Source organism: Argopecten irradians, chromosome 6 (assembly GCF_041381155.1).
Source record: "Argopecten irradians isolate NY chromosome 6, Ai_NY, whole genome shotgun sequence".
Taxonomy (NCBI): domain Eukaryota; kingdom Metazoa; phylum Mollusca; class Bivalvia; order Pectinida; family Pectinidae; genus Argopecten; species Argopecten irradians.
Window position 1 is genome coordinate 21,917,835 of NC_091139.1, and position 17,604 is coordinate 21,935,438.

At 34.3% G+C, this 17,604-nt stretch overlaps 2 protein-coding genes across 8 annotated transcripts in view; one reads left to right on the forward strand and one right to left on the reverse strand.

Annotated features, from left to right (window-relative positions):
- LOC138325328 (collagen alpha-1(IX) chain-like) overlaps positions 1-3,074 on the forward strand; it is a 116,945-nt gene extending 113,871 nt beyond the window's left edge. For all 7 annotated transcript variants that reach the window (XM_069270892.1, XM_069270891.1, XM_069270890.1 and 4 more), the window contains one exon: positions 25-3,074. In XM_069270892.1, coding sequence (XP_069126993.1) covers positions 25-236 — 212 coding nt within the window. In that variant the 3' untranslated portion in view covers positions 237-3,074. The remainder of the gene's footprint in view (positions 1-24) is intronic.
- A 7,399-nt stretch (positions 3,075-10,473) lies between these two features.
- On the reverse strand, positions 10,474-17,390 carry LOC138325330 (large ribosomal subunit protein uL13m-like). Its single transcript, XM_069270896.1, has 7 exons — positions 17,231-17,390; positions 14,873-14,996; positions 12,841-12,934; positions 12,097-12,157; positions 11,826-11,912; positions 11,182-11,303; positions 10,474-10,631 (listed from the first exon to the last, which is right to left on the reverse strand). Exons 1-7 carry the CDS (start codon positions 17,249-17,251, stop codon positions 10,559-10,561), a joined length of 582 nt encoding a protein of 193 aa, XP_069126997.1. The 5' UTR covers positions 17,252-17,390; the 3' UTR covers positions 10,474-10,558.
- Positions 17,391-17,604: the final 214 nt, after the last annotated feature.

Sequence of the window (17,604 nt, forward strand, 5' to 3'; positions counted from 1 at the left end):
AATGACCATTATGTGACTTTCCAGGTCCACCAGGCCCCACGGGAGAAGGAATTCAGGGTAGACCTGGAGACCGAGGACCTCCAGGTGTGTCCGGAATGCACGGTCGGCGAGGTCTGGCTGGGCCTCCGGGACCCCCGGGATACTGCGAGTTCTGTAACTTTGCCGCTGGCACAGGATCCCAGCAGGGCCCGGAGTATATGACAGTCGGTCAAGTTAATGGTATCAAGGGACCTTAGGAAAATCTCAATCAGTGACGATAATCTTGTGATATCACCTGTAGAATCATTACCATCAAAATACCTTTACCACCCCTATCGCTTCCATCCTGTCATCCCAACTCTCTTAATACCTCACGCCGGTGCCTTTCTGTTTAAATAGTCCCAAAACAAAGCATAATATCTATCTTTTATTATTTCATTATAGCTTATCAAATTTATTGTGTTGGTGTCGCTAAATTACATAAGTGCCTTATTATTTAGCATTTTCCCCCTTTTTTGTTTCTTTTTATACCCTCGCTTTCCGCAACCCTTTTTCTCTATTTCATTTATCATTTATGTATGCAAGTTTGTGTGTGTATTGCCCAGTCTATCCCTTCAGAGAACGTCATGATTGTTCTATGACGAGAATCATCTACAGCTTCATTGTACCGTTTTTAATTCGCCTCCAGTGTGTTTTTATTGCCTGCGCCATTATTATTTTTCGTTTTGTGTTCTCCCGGTCGTTGTATTGGCATTGTGCTTTTAGTATACATGTATAAAAGAATTATACAAAACTGCATGGATGCAATACTCATTCTGATGAATGTCAAATAGTTGTATTAGTGGTTTTGTATCTTGTTAAGTATATATAGGTAACGTTCGGATGGACGCCTCCCCAGGGACGACCTTAGCTCCACCCACGAAAGCCTGAAATAATTTCAACTTAACATTCTGTCATTTTAGAATTTGCTAATATGACTTAATATTACTCTATAATTTATTTTTCGGTGTTTGTTTTCTTAAATAACACTTACACTGAGGAATTTAATAAGCTATCAAAAATATCTCTACTTACGAGTTAATAGTTACATTAATACTTTACGTTAGATGAGACAAAAGGTAAAAGCCGCGAATTTATGAATAATACTTATTGTTATTTTTCCAATGAACTAAAATGGTAGCTCGTATGATGCTTTGCTCTTTCCTTTACATTCTTTGTTACTGGCCAGTATAAATTTGAAAACAGATTTACTTGCACGATATCATTTGAAAACATTTGCACTCATCAGTCAAATCCTTAGAGATGTAATCAAATGCAGGAGGACGGTCAAGAGACTTTTACGTCACAAATCACCTTCATCATGGATGAAATAGTAAAACTGCAAACAAAAATCATGCAAATGTGAGTAAATCAGGTTTTTAACCTTACTTTAGTTAAAGCATGTTTTTCGTTTTATTAAAAACAGCACAGTATATATTTTACACACTCAGGGAAACTAACATGATATTGACAATCGCTCTCACTCCTCCTTCGGGTGTGGTGCACTTTCAATACTCTTAAATTCACGACACTCTTTCATCCTATGAATTAATGCTAACAAATCTCTGCATAACAAATGTATGCATGTAGACTGACTCTTTTACTTACGTAGTAAGGACACAATTTACTGCTTTCTATATGCTTGTAGACCTTTTAACCTATGTCCGGCTACTAACCTCACTATGGTGGTGATGATGTGCTCACTGCTCACACTACAGGCTTGTCTGGTTGGGTTATTGTTGAGGTTCCTATGGGTATCATGCCGTGCCGATCTCTCTGTTTTCTCTTTGTGAAAGCTCTGGATTTCGCGAGAGTATCCCCAAACCTCCATGAACGGTGCACAGTTAAGACAGGCTGCTCGTCGTTTTGTTGTGTTGATCACTGAGGTTGTGACTTGTTGGAATGCCAATTTTTTGACACTTTATGAGTTATTTATGTGAAAGGCGAAATAAGAACATTTCTGGAGAGTCTTCCCTCAGCGTAAAAGGTATTAAATCTTCTATGTCGCATGTCCATCCAAGCTCCTGATGCTGTCCCCATCGAGGCAGTGTCCATCGCGAGACATTTTCATTGTCTGTGAATTCTCATTACTCTGTGTGTGCTCGTGTATTGTGCGATTCGTTGTAATTTTATATGTGTGTGTGCATCGGACATTTGAGAAACTGAACTATATGCATAAATAATGGCAATATAAAAATACCAAAGAAGTTCCGCATGGCAATTCACATATCTGATAAGACACTACAGATATATAAATGGGTGTGTTATCTGTTATGTGAATGACGTTGTGTGACACTTCTCTGTGTTGTACCTATCAATACGATATGATGGTACCAAATGGCGGACGATGATGAAAATGGAATGATTCATGAATTTTAGCAAACAATAGACATCTTTAATGATCGCTTTCTTGTTTGAATTTAGTTTCAGAATTGATTCTGTTCTTGTGTAGTCACAACAATTTTAATTTCAATTATATGAAATAAAATAAGTCTGTAATTACCCTGTCGGGCTAGCGTTATAATACATTAAATAGTTAATGAAAATGAAAATAAAACACATGGAAACATGCGGGATAATTACACTGTCAGTTATTGATATATGTGTCTGTGAAGCATTCATGTGATTATGACGTCATAGTTACTTATAAATCGCTTAATTGTACGTAATTAATGATGTGAAAGTTGTACATATACTATTTAAAAATGATCATTAATTTTTGTTCATAGTAATTAACCGTTATTGTCACTCGTATGTTTAGTCTTTCAACTAAGTGTTTGATTACATAAACCATGTCATGACCTTAACCAGCTTTAATAAAAAAGAACACATGCTTGTTAAAATAATGTTCAACGTAGTAAACAAAAACTGATCATTCACAACATTGTAAATATAATTTAAAAGAATTGATTTTGTAGTTAATAGATTTTAGAATACTAGTTGTAGCATTGTTTCTGCGTTTATCAAATTTAACACTAAATGATATTAAAGTGAAAGTGTTTTAACGACTTTTGCTTAAGAAATTTTGTATAACAAAATAAATGTGCTTTTTCTTACATTAGCGTTTGTACTATTTTATTCATGATAGATTTTAAAGATGCAATTGAGATCAAGCTCGTTACATGTCTGGGTGTATCTGAGGAACCATGCCAAACAGCCAGATAGATTTCAGTACTAAGCGGACATGTTGTTATGCGAGTTTAAGAGTAAATACCAATAAAGTTACTGAGTTACAAGGGATTCCTGACGGATTCTGTCGTACAGTTACTGTGAGTCTTCAAAAGATTTTAAATATTTGATTACGTATAAAACCCAGACAGAATATAAGATGACCGTATGCCTGCCATTTTGCTTTTCTATCAGTCAAAGAATTGAATAAACTTGATACAGATATTTCAATACTCTCTTGGAAATAATGAGAAGACTTTGTATGAGCAATGTTGCTTTTGATCGGTCCCGAAATACATAAAAATGAGTATACATAAAAATGAGTACCAAGCCAAGACAAACCTACTTTTGACGTTTATAGAGACCATTTCAATCCTTTCTGAGTAGTAGCGATAACAAATTGTCGACTGGTGGCTGTGAGTTTTTAAGATCAGTCACAATGTGCAATGGAAAAAAACAGGAGACCAATGGAAAGATCTACATATATAAGGTCCTTCATCACTTCCACAGAAACAACAATAGCAGATTTTTTTTTTAATTTTCGAATTGAAAGATGATGCAATGGAGTCTACTTGCATCACTTCACAAATACCAATTTATTACTATAAAAGAATTAAGTAGTAACAAGTTTGACAATATCAAAACGCTTTACAGCTAACTGTGCGCCATGTTGTTTAAGGTTCGGTCAATACAAAGGGCACGATTTTGGGTCAAAGCGAACTTTACATGGTGTCTCTGACAGAATGAACACTGTCAGTGTTTTGGTAGAAAATCTTCTGATGGTTGTGTGCTTGAAACCGAAGTTCTACAGTTGGACAGACAGATGGAACCCAACTAAGGTAATGTGACACTACCCAAATTGGAACACAAATAGGTAAATGACTAACTTACAAAATTTTCAGTTTACAATATAAATAATTAATAACTCTCATGAACAAACATAAATGTGCTGAATAATAACATTTCCATAAGTCTTTTTCTTTCCTGTTGCTTATTTTCTCAATCTAAACATGAAAACAATGAAGTTGTGAAAAAATCCAGGAAACAAAAGTCCTGTGACAGTACTGAAAACACTATATATTTTAAAACATGAAAAACAATTGCTGAATTGGACATTTTCGACAGATATCTGACTTAAATAAACTAAATCAAAGTACTGCAAATACAACGCTGCAGAAACAGAAAAATTAGAATGAAATCAGATGAATTTTCAAAATCAAAATATAAACATATAATAATTTCATAAAAACATGAAGCTGTAAGGCAGATATGTCTTTTTCCCCAGAAAACAGATAGTGCATGTCCTTGAAAACTAAGCTTGATACAAGGCTTTGTGTACATATCAGCAATCAAATGTCTTGCGGCCAACTTTAATATCAATTTCAAGAATAATCAACTAATCACAGAAAATACATATACATGTATGTTTTGTATGATATTCTTGTTAATTAAAATTCCTACATGAAATGAAAGATTTCAAAATAACAAGAGATCCCAGAGGGATCTTGGCGCCCACCAAAGAATGATCTATGTCTGACAATGGAAAGAGGGATCTTTTCCCTGCTTTTCAAACTTTTTTCAAACACACGACATATAAAATTTGAGACAGATCGCTATAGTACTTTCTAAGAAATAGTGGTAACAAACTTCAACAATGAAATCTAAGATGGCAGCCGGTTGGCCATCTTGTTTACCGATCAGTCCCGAAAGGCATTATGCCTGTCGGCCATCATGTTGACCGATCGGTCCCAAAATGCAATATGCACAACTAGGGTCCTAGGGGAACCTGTATATGAAATTTGAGAAAGATCCTTTCTGCACTTTTTGAGAAATAGCGGTAACAAACTTCAACTATCAAAATCCAAGATGGCCCCCTGACGGCCATCTTGTTGACCGATCGGTCCCAAAATGCAATATGCACAACTAGGGTCCTAGGGGAACCTACATATGAAATTTGAGAAAGATCCCTTCTGCACTTTTTGAGAAATAGCGGTAACAAACTTCAACTATCAAAATCCAAGATGGCCCCCTGACGGCCATCTTGTTGACCGATCGGTCCCAAAATGCAATATGCACAACTAGGGTCCTAGGGGAATCTACATATGAAATTTGAGAAAGATCCCGTTTGTTCGTTTTGAGAAATAGCGGTAACAATTTTCAACTATCAAAATCCAAGATGGCGGCCGCCTGTCGGTCATCTTGTTGACCGATCGGTCCCAAAATGCAATATGCACAACTAGGGTTCTAGGGGAACCTGTATATGAAATTTGAGAAAGATCCCTTCAGCACTTTTTGAGAAATAGCGGTAACAAACTTTAACTATCAAAATCCAAGATGGCCGCCTGTCGGCCATCTTGTTGACCGATCGGTCCCAAAATGCAATATGCACAACTAGGGTCCTAGGGGAACCTACATATGAAATTTGAGAAAGATCCCTTCAGTACTTTTTGAGAAATAGCGGTAACAAGAATTGTTAACGGACGGACCGGACGGACGGACGGACGGCGGCGGACCACGGACGAAAGGCGATTTGGATAGCCACCTTTGGATAGCCCACTATCTGATGATGGTGGGCTAAAAAAGCAAAAGTCTTATATTCATTAAAAAAAGGTTTTTTGTGTCCTGCACTCTTGACTCTTGTGCTGCACACTTATGTAGGTAAAACTACGTACACAAGAGGACAGCCTTATATTGCCTTTGCAGTAGATCTGTTTTCAACAATCATTTAAAAACATTATTTTAATATATTTACATTCTGAGTGTTTCGTCACTATATGAATCAAAAACTGACGAAAACAAACATTTGCCTATGAAAACACTATGAATACAACGATTCTCGTACGCGTGCATCGATCAGCTGATTTCAAACATTACATTACGCCAGTTTCATATCAATAAAAATAGTCCTTCACAATATTTTAATGTATAATTTTTAATGTGTTTTTTCTTGACGTAGAATCAACAAAGGTTAACTGTAATAAGTCAATCAAATCTTATTTTAACTATATTTATTGTTTATCGTTTGTAATTTGCATTTCCTGCTATCACTATAAAATCGTGATCTTTACGCCATTCTTGCTTCCTGGTATCGAATATATAAGATGATCAAGATATTCTTTAAACACACTCCGGACAACATACACTACAGACACTTCAGATTTAGACATGACACACTTCACACCAGGACCCCTCTGCAGATACCAACACTAGGAAGCATGGAAATACATTGTATGAACATGTATTTTAGTAGACGGAGAAGTTATGATTGTAATGTATAGGGCTATACAGTCCTTAGTCCACCATACTAAGTATGTATATGGAAACAAAAAAAAACATGGAAAGAAGACAACGCCTTCATAGTAATTATTCATCAAAACTGATAAAAGAACACAAAATAAAAGCAAAACACTTATACATTAATATTTGAAAATACGATTCTTACAAATAACAAGAGATCCCAGAGGGATCTTGGCGCCCACCAAAGAATGATCTATGTCTGACAATGGAAAGACAAACTTTTTCAAACACACGACATATAAAATTTGAGACAGATCGCTATAGTACTTTCTAAGAAATAGTGGTAACAAACTTCAACAATGAAATCTAAGATGGCAGCCGGTTGGCCATCTTGTTTACCGATCAGTTCCGAAAGGCATTATGCATCAGTCCTAAAAGGTACTGTGCACAACTAGGGTACAAGGGGAACATACATGTACACATAAAATTTGAGAAAGATCCTTTCAGTACTTTCTGAGAAATAGCGGTAACAAACTTTAACAATCAAAATCCAATATGGCCGTCGGTCGGCCATCTTGTTTTAAATGACAATATGCACAACTAGGGCCCTAGGGGAACCTACATATGAAATTTGAGAAAGATCCCTTCAGTACTTTCTGAGAAATAGCGGTAACAAACTTTAACTATCAAAATCCAAGATGGCCGCCTGTCGTCTATCTTGTTGACCGATCGGTCCCAAAATGCAATATGCACAACTAGGCTCCTAGGGGAACCTACATATGAAATTTGAGATAGATCCCTTCAGTACTTTCTGAGAAATAGCGGTAACAAGAATTGTTAACGGACAGACGGAAGGGCGGAAGGACGGACGGACGACGGACCACGGACGAAAGGCGATTTGAATAGCCCACCATCTGATGATGGTGGGCTAATAAAAAAACAGAAATTTATGTGTTTATTAAATTATTCAAATTTCCCTTTAATTGAGACATATCAGAACTTTTGGATTTTGGCCTTCATAGTAGATCTTTGTATACATGTAAACTACACGTGTATTAATTTTGCAAGAAATACTGATGAGATTTTCCATACTTGTTTATATGTAGGCTACCTCAACTTTGTATATTCTATTCTTTGGATACATAAGAATGCAACATGGTCGTTTTGGATATAGTCCAGGAAAGATAGGGTGTTACCCCAAAATAATTGCAACAGAATTTTTTCTTTGTTTTTCATACAGATCTGACTTTGTTTTATACAAGAAAAAAAGTCGCCACAAATAAAAATTTGGGAAAGTTTTTTTCTTGACACCCAAAAAATTAGAAAAATGGGGATATTTGCATAATTTGCCAACTTGAAGCCAAAAATAAGCTTACATGGTTATCATGAGATACTAGAAAATTAATGTATGACAAGAACGTTATAAGGACAGCTCAGATTGCCAAAAACAAAAGTTGAAATCAACACAGGGAAAAAGTATGACAGCATGAAAATTGCATAGTTATGTCCTTGCAACAGCCAAATATGCTTTTGTTGGATTGTTAAGATAAAAAATTGTTATTATCAACAATACCATTGATACTCATTTTGGTGGAATCTTTTAAAATAAAACCTGTTGATTAAAGGCTTTAACAGTTAAACATTTTACATGTACTTTCACTACCTGAGATAATATGGTTGCTCAAAGTTGGTCTTTTGGCCTTTTCCAAGGAAATTTTGAAGTCCAAATTGAATAATATGTCTTTTTCATTCAAGAATTATGCAGTAAGTACCGTCTCTAGTGTTTAGATAGTTATTAATTCAGATTCTATGTAGGCTATTCTCACCTAATAGACTACTATATCAAAATATCCCCAAATATAAAAGACGCGAGGTCGATCAAATCCTCATTTAGTGCCAATTTGACTAAACTTCTCTAATTGACTAAGTCCTTAAGTTGAAATGTCAAAAATGTGAATATCTATTTTGTGACTAATATTACCACCATAATGGAGCGCTATTTATAAAGTGAGATTGAAGTTGATCAAATATTTGCATACTGTGTGTGTAGGTCAGTTTTTCATTTTTCCATAATAGAACTGGATGGGGGTTACATATTTTTCAATGAGATAAAGCTTAAGGAATAAAATAAAAGTTCAAGTTCAATTTTATAGCTGAAAATCATCACAGTTCTGATTTATTTACTGGCAAAATTTTATGACAAACGAATAAAGCATATTCGAAAAATTAAGATTTTTGTATTGCAGATTTATGGACTTATTTTGGTATTCAGCCAAATTAACGTGATAGGAAGTTTTTACTACTAAATAAGATGTGCATATTTATACCGTTTTTACAACAAATGATAAAAATAACAAGTACAAAATATACAAAAAAGGATATAACATATTTTGAAGCATTTGTTTTTTTATTTTCTGAAATATTTACAACCAAAATGGGTGTTTTTGCCAAAAATCTAAGTATAAAAACACTTCAAATTGGCACGATCAGTCAACTTGACATGTTAATATTTAGGTTTTTCTAGCTAATGTATTATCGATCATGCATTAATATCAAAGAAAATATGTAATTTCTTTAAGGCATAAAACATAAACTGAATATATGTAATTCTTTAAGGCATCAAAGAACTTGTTTTCTTTAAGGACATAAAACATAAAATGACCCTATAGTTCAGGGTAAGGTTTTTATAAATGTTTGCATCTAAAAAGAACAAAAACGGTAATGTTAGCTAAATTCAAAAGGTTTTGAGCCGTTTTCATACTTCTTTATTTCTTGGATTGACTGAAATTATTGTATCAATTCAACTTATTTGTTACTAACCTAAAGTTTGTCTTACTATATACCCAGTTTCATATTTCAAGTATTGCAAAAATAGCAGATATTGTACTTTAAAAGTGGTCAAAAGTGTAATTTCTATATATTTTCTTATTTTTCGGGTGTTGAAAAAATAACTTTCCGAACATATGATTTTTGGCGACTTTTTTCATGGTAAAATACTAAGATCCTCCAAACCAAAAAGCAGAAAACAAATTATATTACAATTATTTGGAGGTTAGGCCTCTATTTTTTTTGTATTTTTACTGGACTATATTTGCACAAAAGTTTTTGAGTTTTTGGAAGTACGATGTATATCTCTGTAACTATCATAATATCCAAAGTCAGACTGGGGCATATAAAGCTGAAGGCTCCATATGCAACAATTTATGTATCAGATGATCATGAGACAAGGTAATATATTCGACCCAATAAGCGTCCTCATCCCTATTAGCGCCCCTCCCCCTTCTTATAGGTTTCAATTTCACTTACTTCGAATTAAATGCAGACTGAAAATATGAAAACTGTGTTGGATTTCTACTGATTTTGTTTTTTGCAAATTGATTTATGGCTAACTGTGTAGAATTATTTTATGAAAGGCAAGTTCAAATTTGCTTCCATTGAGCGCCTTCTTATTCATTTTGTTTAAGCGGCTAGGGCGCTTATTGAGTCAAACATAGCATGTACATTTCTATCTCATTGAAGAGCTTATTGCCTTGAATTTTCTTATGATGCTCATTTCATTTGTCTTCTAATAATTTTGTTGTTAACTCTATATTATGTAATTTATAAATGTGTTTGTTTTATGCATGTATTGATAGAGGGGCAGATTTTTTCATGAAAATTTGACAATCTATTTCGTCTTTCAAGAACCAAGATTTATTCAAAATCTGATTTCCCTTCCCCGAAAATGTTTCTGGTGAATTTGGTTTTAATCCATGCAGAACTCCATTATTAGTAGCAATTTAAGAGATTTATATCTGTTTACCCCCACTGGGCCCCACGCTTCTTTCTCCAGGGGTGTCAGAGCCAAGATTCATACAAATTCTGATTCCCTTCTCCCAAGAATGTATCTGGGAAATTTGCTTACAATCATTGTGGTACTCATTATGACTATTGAAAGGAAATATTGCCAAACGAAGTACGATGATCGCCACGCCATGGCATAAACTCTCCAGCTAAAAACAGTGATAAAAAATCACTTAGAAAAACGATATTGAAAAAATAAAATGTCAATTTGTAATCTTTTAAATCTAAATGTTTTATTATACAAATACTTCCACACTCCATATACACAATTACACACATTCCATGTCACAGCTCACTTTCCACTGTCCTCTTTTATCAGTTTGATCTGTTTTCCCTTTAAATGATCAAGGTTATAATCCTCTGGCCTGAAAAAAGCAAAACAAGTTTTATAAATACGGCGACAAGGCAATGAAGAAAACCAATCAAGAGTTATTACCATCACAACTTAAATCGAAGTATCGAAGGTGGATCAGTGTCTTAACAAATACTGTAAATCAACTTTATTTCAAATGCAATTTCATTTCATATATTTTGTGATCTAGATAAATTCACGAAAGTATATCCCTGAATTTGATATCGTCCACAATTAAATTCAAGGTATTTTAATTGAATTTTAAATCTGCAAAACTTAATCTCTGCAAAAATGTTTTTAAAAGGAAATCATGAAATTTAATAGCCGTGAAATAAAGATAGTTTTAAGTATGAAAAGTTGCAAGGCAAGTAACTCTTTCAAATCTACATTATAACGGTATTGTAGCTAAAAGGTTTGTTTTTGCTGTCAAGAATTATACATTGGTATAGAACTTAAGCATCTCAGACAAATCGGACAGACAGTTATAGATAGAATTGCTGTATTTTAGATTAATTTGGTGAGAGATTATTTCAACAAGGGAACTTTAATGAAATAATACAGACCAGTCAAAGAGTTTGGGGAAATTGTTGATCTCCTCTTCTGTATACTGATCTAGTTTCTTTGGTATGACCTGTACTTGTTTGATTTGGTCACACACATTGGTGAGTATATCTTCTGGAACTTCCTGCAAGGGTTGAAATAAAACTTTAATTAAATTCTTTGCAGTTAAATTTAATTATTCTAGATTGTGTTTGTCGCCATATTTACATAAAAACTTAAAAGATATGACACATGCATTGGGTTTAATTTGGAAGGGGAAAGCCTTTGAGTTTTGGTTTAAAAAAATCTTGAATCTTTAATTTGCCCCAACATTTTCCGGGCGATACATTTCCATTCACTGTCTCATTTCTGGTTTTGCATTAACAAATTCAGTTAATAAAAACAAACATAATAAATATAATTCAAAGCAAAAATTGTTTGTGTGAAGTGATTATTTCACTGAAAGTATGTAAGCGATCGTTATGGAATTCAGTATGATAGTTATAGCATTGATATACAGTTGTAAAGCGGAGTTGGTTACCCAGTTACGGTTCAGTTAATCTGATTCTGCTAACTGGTGGCATTTGTCCTAGCCACTTCAGCACTATTTTACAACTGGTGCCACAGTGTACATGATATAAAGAGAAGTAGAATAATGTAAACAAACCTCCTCTGGAAAAAGATGAAGTCTCATCATCATGTTTGGGCGGAGAAGGTTCCCTTTAATGTTGCTCTTCACCATCAATTGAAATATCTTTAAAAGACAAAGATACACTTCACTTGTATTAAAGATTATGAAATCATGAATTCCCTTCAAAATCACAGTCTTGTAACACAAAAACTGAAAGTCTATCTTCTCATTCTAATTATCTTAAGTGTAGTGGATATCTAGATTTCGATTTATAGAGCTCCCTGCTACATATATTATGTACACTTACCCGTGTTGGATCCAGATCATGAAGTCGCCAGGCCGCTGTCATAGAATGCCCCTTAGGGTATCTGTAAAGTGATTATAGACAGGTTTTGTATATTATTTCTAGCTACATCATCTAAGAAGGCAAATCAAATTTCACCAAGAAACATAAATTAGCTGTCTTTGTTATTCTTTAATACCTTTGAAGTAATCTAAATGTTCAGGCTTTGTATTTTTTATACAATTCAGAAAATACAAAATCTGTTCAGTATCCTTTACCTGTTACCTCTTCTTAAATACCATTAGTTAACTAATTACTGCTAATTGAGGTGCTCGTAAAATGACCCTCCACCCTAGTAACTTAAATTAAGTAAATACTTATGTAACTACAAAATGTATTACCATTTTCTTGTTTATTTGGATCTTTACCTGGGGACACAATAAATCATGAACCAAATGATTTGCTGCTGGACTAGGATTATATATATAGAAACTTGTTTGATTTGATTGATTTAACATCCTATTAACAGTAAAGGGCCATTTAAGGGAATTTCAGGTTTGATTTGAAGGTGGAATAAAACTGGAGTACCAAAAGAAAAATCACAGACCAGACATCAGTACCTAACAACTACTATGTACCTCACATGGGATTCACTCTAGCAACCCTGATGTGATTAATAATATGTCACAGCATCTTTTAAATAACCAATTGTCTACCACAGCTCCTATACAGTAAATATTAATTATATATATATATGTGCATGGTTACCCTGTGTGATGATGATATCTGTATTTCCTCCAAGCATCGTGTCTCATTGCAATGTGTTTTGTATTGATCACTACAACATGGTCTCCAATATCACCTGAAAATAGAAATCATATAAACATGTATAGAATGCATGGGAAAGTAGACAAGTGTGTGTTGATCTGTAATAACTTACTAAGAGGATATGGTAGACGGGTTTGTGTTGATCTGTAATTACTTACTTAGAGGATGGTAGATAGGTTTGTGTTGATCTGTAATTACTTACTTAGAGGATGGTAGATAGGTTTGTGTTGATCTGTAATTACTTACTGAGAGGATGGTAGATAGTATTGTGTTGATCTGTAATTACTTACTGAGAGGATGGTAGATAGTATTGTGTTGATCTGTAATTACTTACTGAGAGGATGGTAGATAAGTTTTTGTAGATCTGTAATTACTTACCGAGAGGATGGTATATAGGTTTGTGTTGATCTGTAATTACTTACTGAGAGGATGGTAGATAGTATTGTGTTGATCTGTAATTACTTACTGATAGGATGGTAGATAGTATTGTGTTGATCTTTAATTACTTACTGAGAGGATGGTAGATATGTTGGTGTTGATCTGTAATTACTTACTGAGAGGATGGTAGATAGGTTTGTGTTGATCTGTAATTACTTACTGAGAGGATGGTAGATAGTATTGTGTTGATCTGTAATTACTTACTGATAGGATGGTAGATAGTATTGTGTTGATCTTTAATTACTTACTGAGAGGATGGTAGATATGTTGGTGTTGATCTGTAATTACTTACTGAGAGGATGGTAGATATGTTGGTGTTGATCTGTAATTACTTACTGAGAGGATGGTAGATATGTTTGTGTTGATCTGTAATTACTTACTGAGAGGATGGTAGATACTATTGTGTTGATCTGTAATTACTTGTTGAGAGGATGGAAGAAAGTATTGTGTTGATCTGTAATTACTTACTGAGAGGATGGTAGATAAATTTGTGTAGATCTGTAATTATTTGCTGAGAGGATAGTAAATGGGTTTGTGTTGATCTGTAATTACTTACTGAGAGGATATGGTAGATATGTTGGTGTTGATCTGTAATTACTTACTGAGAGGATATGGTAGATATGTTTGTATAGATCTATAATTACTTACTGAGAGGATGGTAGATACTATTGTGTTGATCTGTAATTACTTATTGAGAGGATGGAAGAAAGTATTGTGTTGATCTGTAATTACTTACTGAGAGGATGGTAGATAAATTTGTGTAGATCTGTAATTATTTGCTGAGAGGATAGTAAATGGGTTTGTGTTGATCTGTAATTACTTACTGAGAGGATGGTAGATATGTTGGTGTTGATCTGTAATTACTTACTGAGAGGATATGGTAGATATGTTTGTATAGATCTATAATTACTTACTGAGAGGATGGTAGATACTATTGTGTTGATCTGTAATTACTTACTGAGAGGATGGTAGATAGTATTGTGTTGATCTGTAATTACTTACTGAGAGGGTGGTAGATAGGTGTGTGTTGATCTGTAATTACTTACTGAGAGGATGGTAGATATGTTGGTGTTGATCTGTAATTACTTACTGAGAGGATGGTAGATATGTTGGTGTTGATCTGTAATTACTTACTGAGAGGATGGTAGATATGTTGGTGTTGATCTGTAATTACTTACTGAGAGGATAGTAGATATGTTGGTGTTGATCTGTAATTACTTACTGAGAGGATGGTAGATATGTTGGTGTTGATCTGTAATTACTTACTGAGAGGATGGTTGATAGTAATGTGTTGATCTGTAATTACTTACTGAGAGGATATGGTAGATATGTTGGTGTTGATCTGTAATTACTTACTGAGAGGATGGTAGATATGTTGGTGTTGATCTGTAATTACTTACTGAGAGGATATGGTAGATATGTTGGTGTTGATCTGTAATTACTTACTGAGAGGATGGTAGATATGTTGGTGTTGATCTGTAATTACTTACTGAGAGGATGGTAGATAGGTGTGTGTTGATCTGTAATTACTTACTGAGAGGATGGTAGATGGGTTTATGGTGACTCTGAAGGTATTGTGCTACCTTTCTAGCAGACTGGATAACACACTGGTGATTGGCATCATATAACCACCATATTCTAGCAAATGTGTTCCATTGCTGAAAAAAAATATATTTTGAATTATCAAAAAAGACAAATTGAAATCTACTAGACATTTCATTTAGATAACAGATACAAAAAATTTTATTTATAGTTACATTTATCTCCATACAAATACAGACAATTAAGTACACTATTGTACATAAGTTGTCTATATTTGACATCATTAAGTCAATATAATGATGTGCCTGAAATGCTGTCAATCAATTGTTTAAATGAGCAAGTACATACATGTGTACATGTACAAACTGTATACTTTATGTAATACAGTATTGATTACATATTGTTGTATTCAAAGCATATATACATGTAGTTGTTCCTTTTTTACCTGAATTCTAGATTTGTTACATATATATGTAGCCATCAGGTTGATATTTTAATCAGCAATTGGACTACAAATATATACCCCAATGAAGGTTGAAGCTACGTAACAAGAGGCCCATGGGAATTAAACAATGGTCACCTGATATTTGATACAAGTTAGTGTCATTTACTAGCCAACTGATGTCTTTTGTTCAAAAAATAGGAACATAGATCTACTAGGTCCACATACAAAGTTTCATTAAGCTTGGTGCATATAAACTCACATTAACATTTTCAAAAGGTTCAATAATTATAATTGTAAAGGGCAATTCCTCTGTAAGTTATGGTCTAATCAGGCTGATTTTCGAACTCATCTGAGATCTTTCCAATGTTAGTATACATACAAAGTTTCATTAAGCTTAGTTTTTATTTACTTCAGTTATTGTGTTCATAAGGTCCAGTAATAATTAGTAGTGCAAAGGCCAATAACTCTGTAAATTACTTTCAAATCACACTGATTTTCAAAGTTTTCTGAGATCTTGAAATTGGTTGTCTACATACAAAGTTTCATTAAAGATGCTTCACCGCCGACAGAGCTTAAATGATATAAATCATTTGAACAATAATTGGTGTTTAATCGTGTATATATATGCCTAATTAACACAAAAAATAATATAAAATAATTTATTTCGCCTTTGGTGGATGCGCAATCAGTACTTCATCCCATATAGGATATAGTGTCACGGATTTTTTTCGGGATGCAATTAATTATTTTTCTTATTTTTAACTTGAAGTAAAATTAGAAGCTCAAACTTTTCAATGGTGGTAATAGTGTAAAGTAAGTAACTTTTGTAACTGAAGAAAAATACTAAATCGTCTGCTCCTGTTTTTTATAGTGAAAAAATACCATTTGTCAGCGGTGGAGCATCTTTAAGTTTGGTGCATATTTACTAAAGTTATCATGTTCACAAGGTCCAATAATAATCATTCATGCAAAGGGCAATAACTCTGCAAATTACTGTCAAATCAAGCTGATTTTTGAACTCATCTAAGATTTTTCCAATACGAGTCTATATACAAAATTTCATTAAGCTTGGTACATATTTTCACAAGGAAATGTTAACGGATGTTGCATGATGCACGACTGACAACGCACGACGACGGACAAATGACTATCACAGTAGGTCACTTTGACCTAAAAATCGGTTTTAAAATTTTATGATTTATTTGAATCCAGAAACTTAAGAACCGTTTTGTAAGACTAGCAGGTACATTACATTCTAACCGTTAGGTATTGCTTTTGTAGCGGGATTGGACTGGGTCGATCATCGGTGACCAGGTAGCTCAGTCGGTAGAGCATTCGGCTAGTATTCTGAGGGTCCCGGGTTCGAATCCCGGTCTGGCCGCTACATTTTTTCCTCTCCTGTTACACTTTTAACATAATATATTTGGAAGTGTATGAGTTTTTATCACAAATGATGCACCGACAATATTTCTTCACATGAATTTCAAATGAAAAGGTCTTCACGTGATTTCGTATAATTCCACATGAGAAATATTTCTGCAAGGGAGATGCTTCTATCAGCTTTTTGTGCTCGAATCCGAAGGGCATAAAGTGCAAAGCACTTCTTATAAGGTCGCGCATAGTGATACATGTAACTATTGTTGTGGCGGCAAAATAACACCTTCTGATCATGACTGACTGTGAAGTCATTCAGAAAATGATATCTTTTCAGCTACTGTAACGTCATGTAACCCAAATTGGCACACTGTTACATCACTGTCAACACTACTTGATTCTAGCTAGATATATTAAGCAAAAATTATGACCATGACTTATTGACATCAATAGACACCGGTGTATCGAGGGCAATCATCCAAAGGAACCGCGAGTAAATGGTACATATTTAGGTTCCGCGAATATACTTACAATTACTCTGTTATTTGCCATAATAATGTTAGCGTGGTTGCAACCTTCAAATCATGTTCACCGGAAGTAGTGAATTTCATATCCGGGGAGATAACTCCAAATTCATTCGCGCTCAGTGGGCGGAGGTGATTTCGTGTACGCCGTCCCGGCCCGATACCGTACCCAATCCCCGTGCCAGGAATTATGTTTATTACCGATTTCTTCACAATAAAACAAGCTACAATAACAAATTTTGGTACAGATAGAGTTGGTATCCAATTTTACATCATTGTGTCAAATATCAACGCACGATTATTTTTTTCCATACGCATCATTTTTCCCATAATTGCAAACATTCGTTTTCTTGTACGCCACAATCAACCGTGAAATTGTAT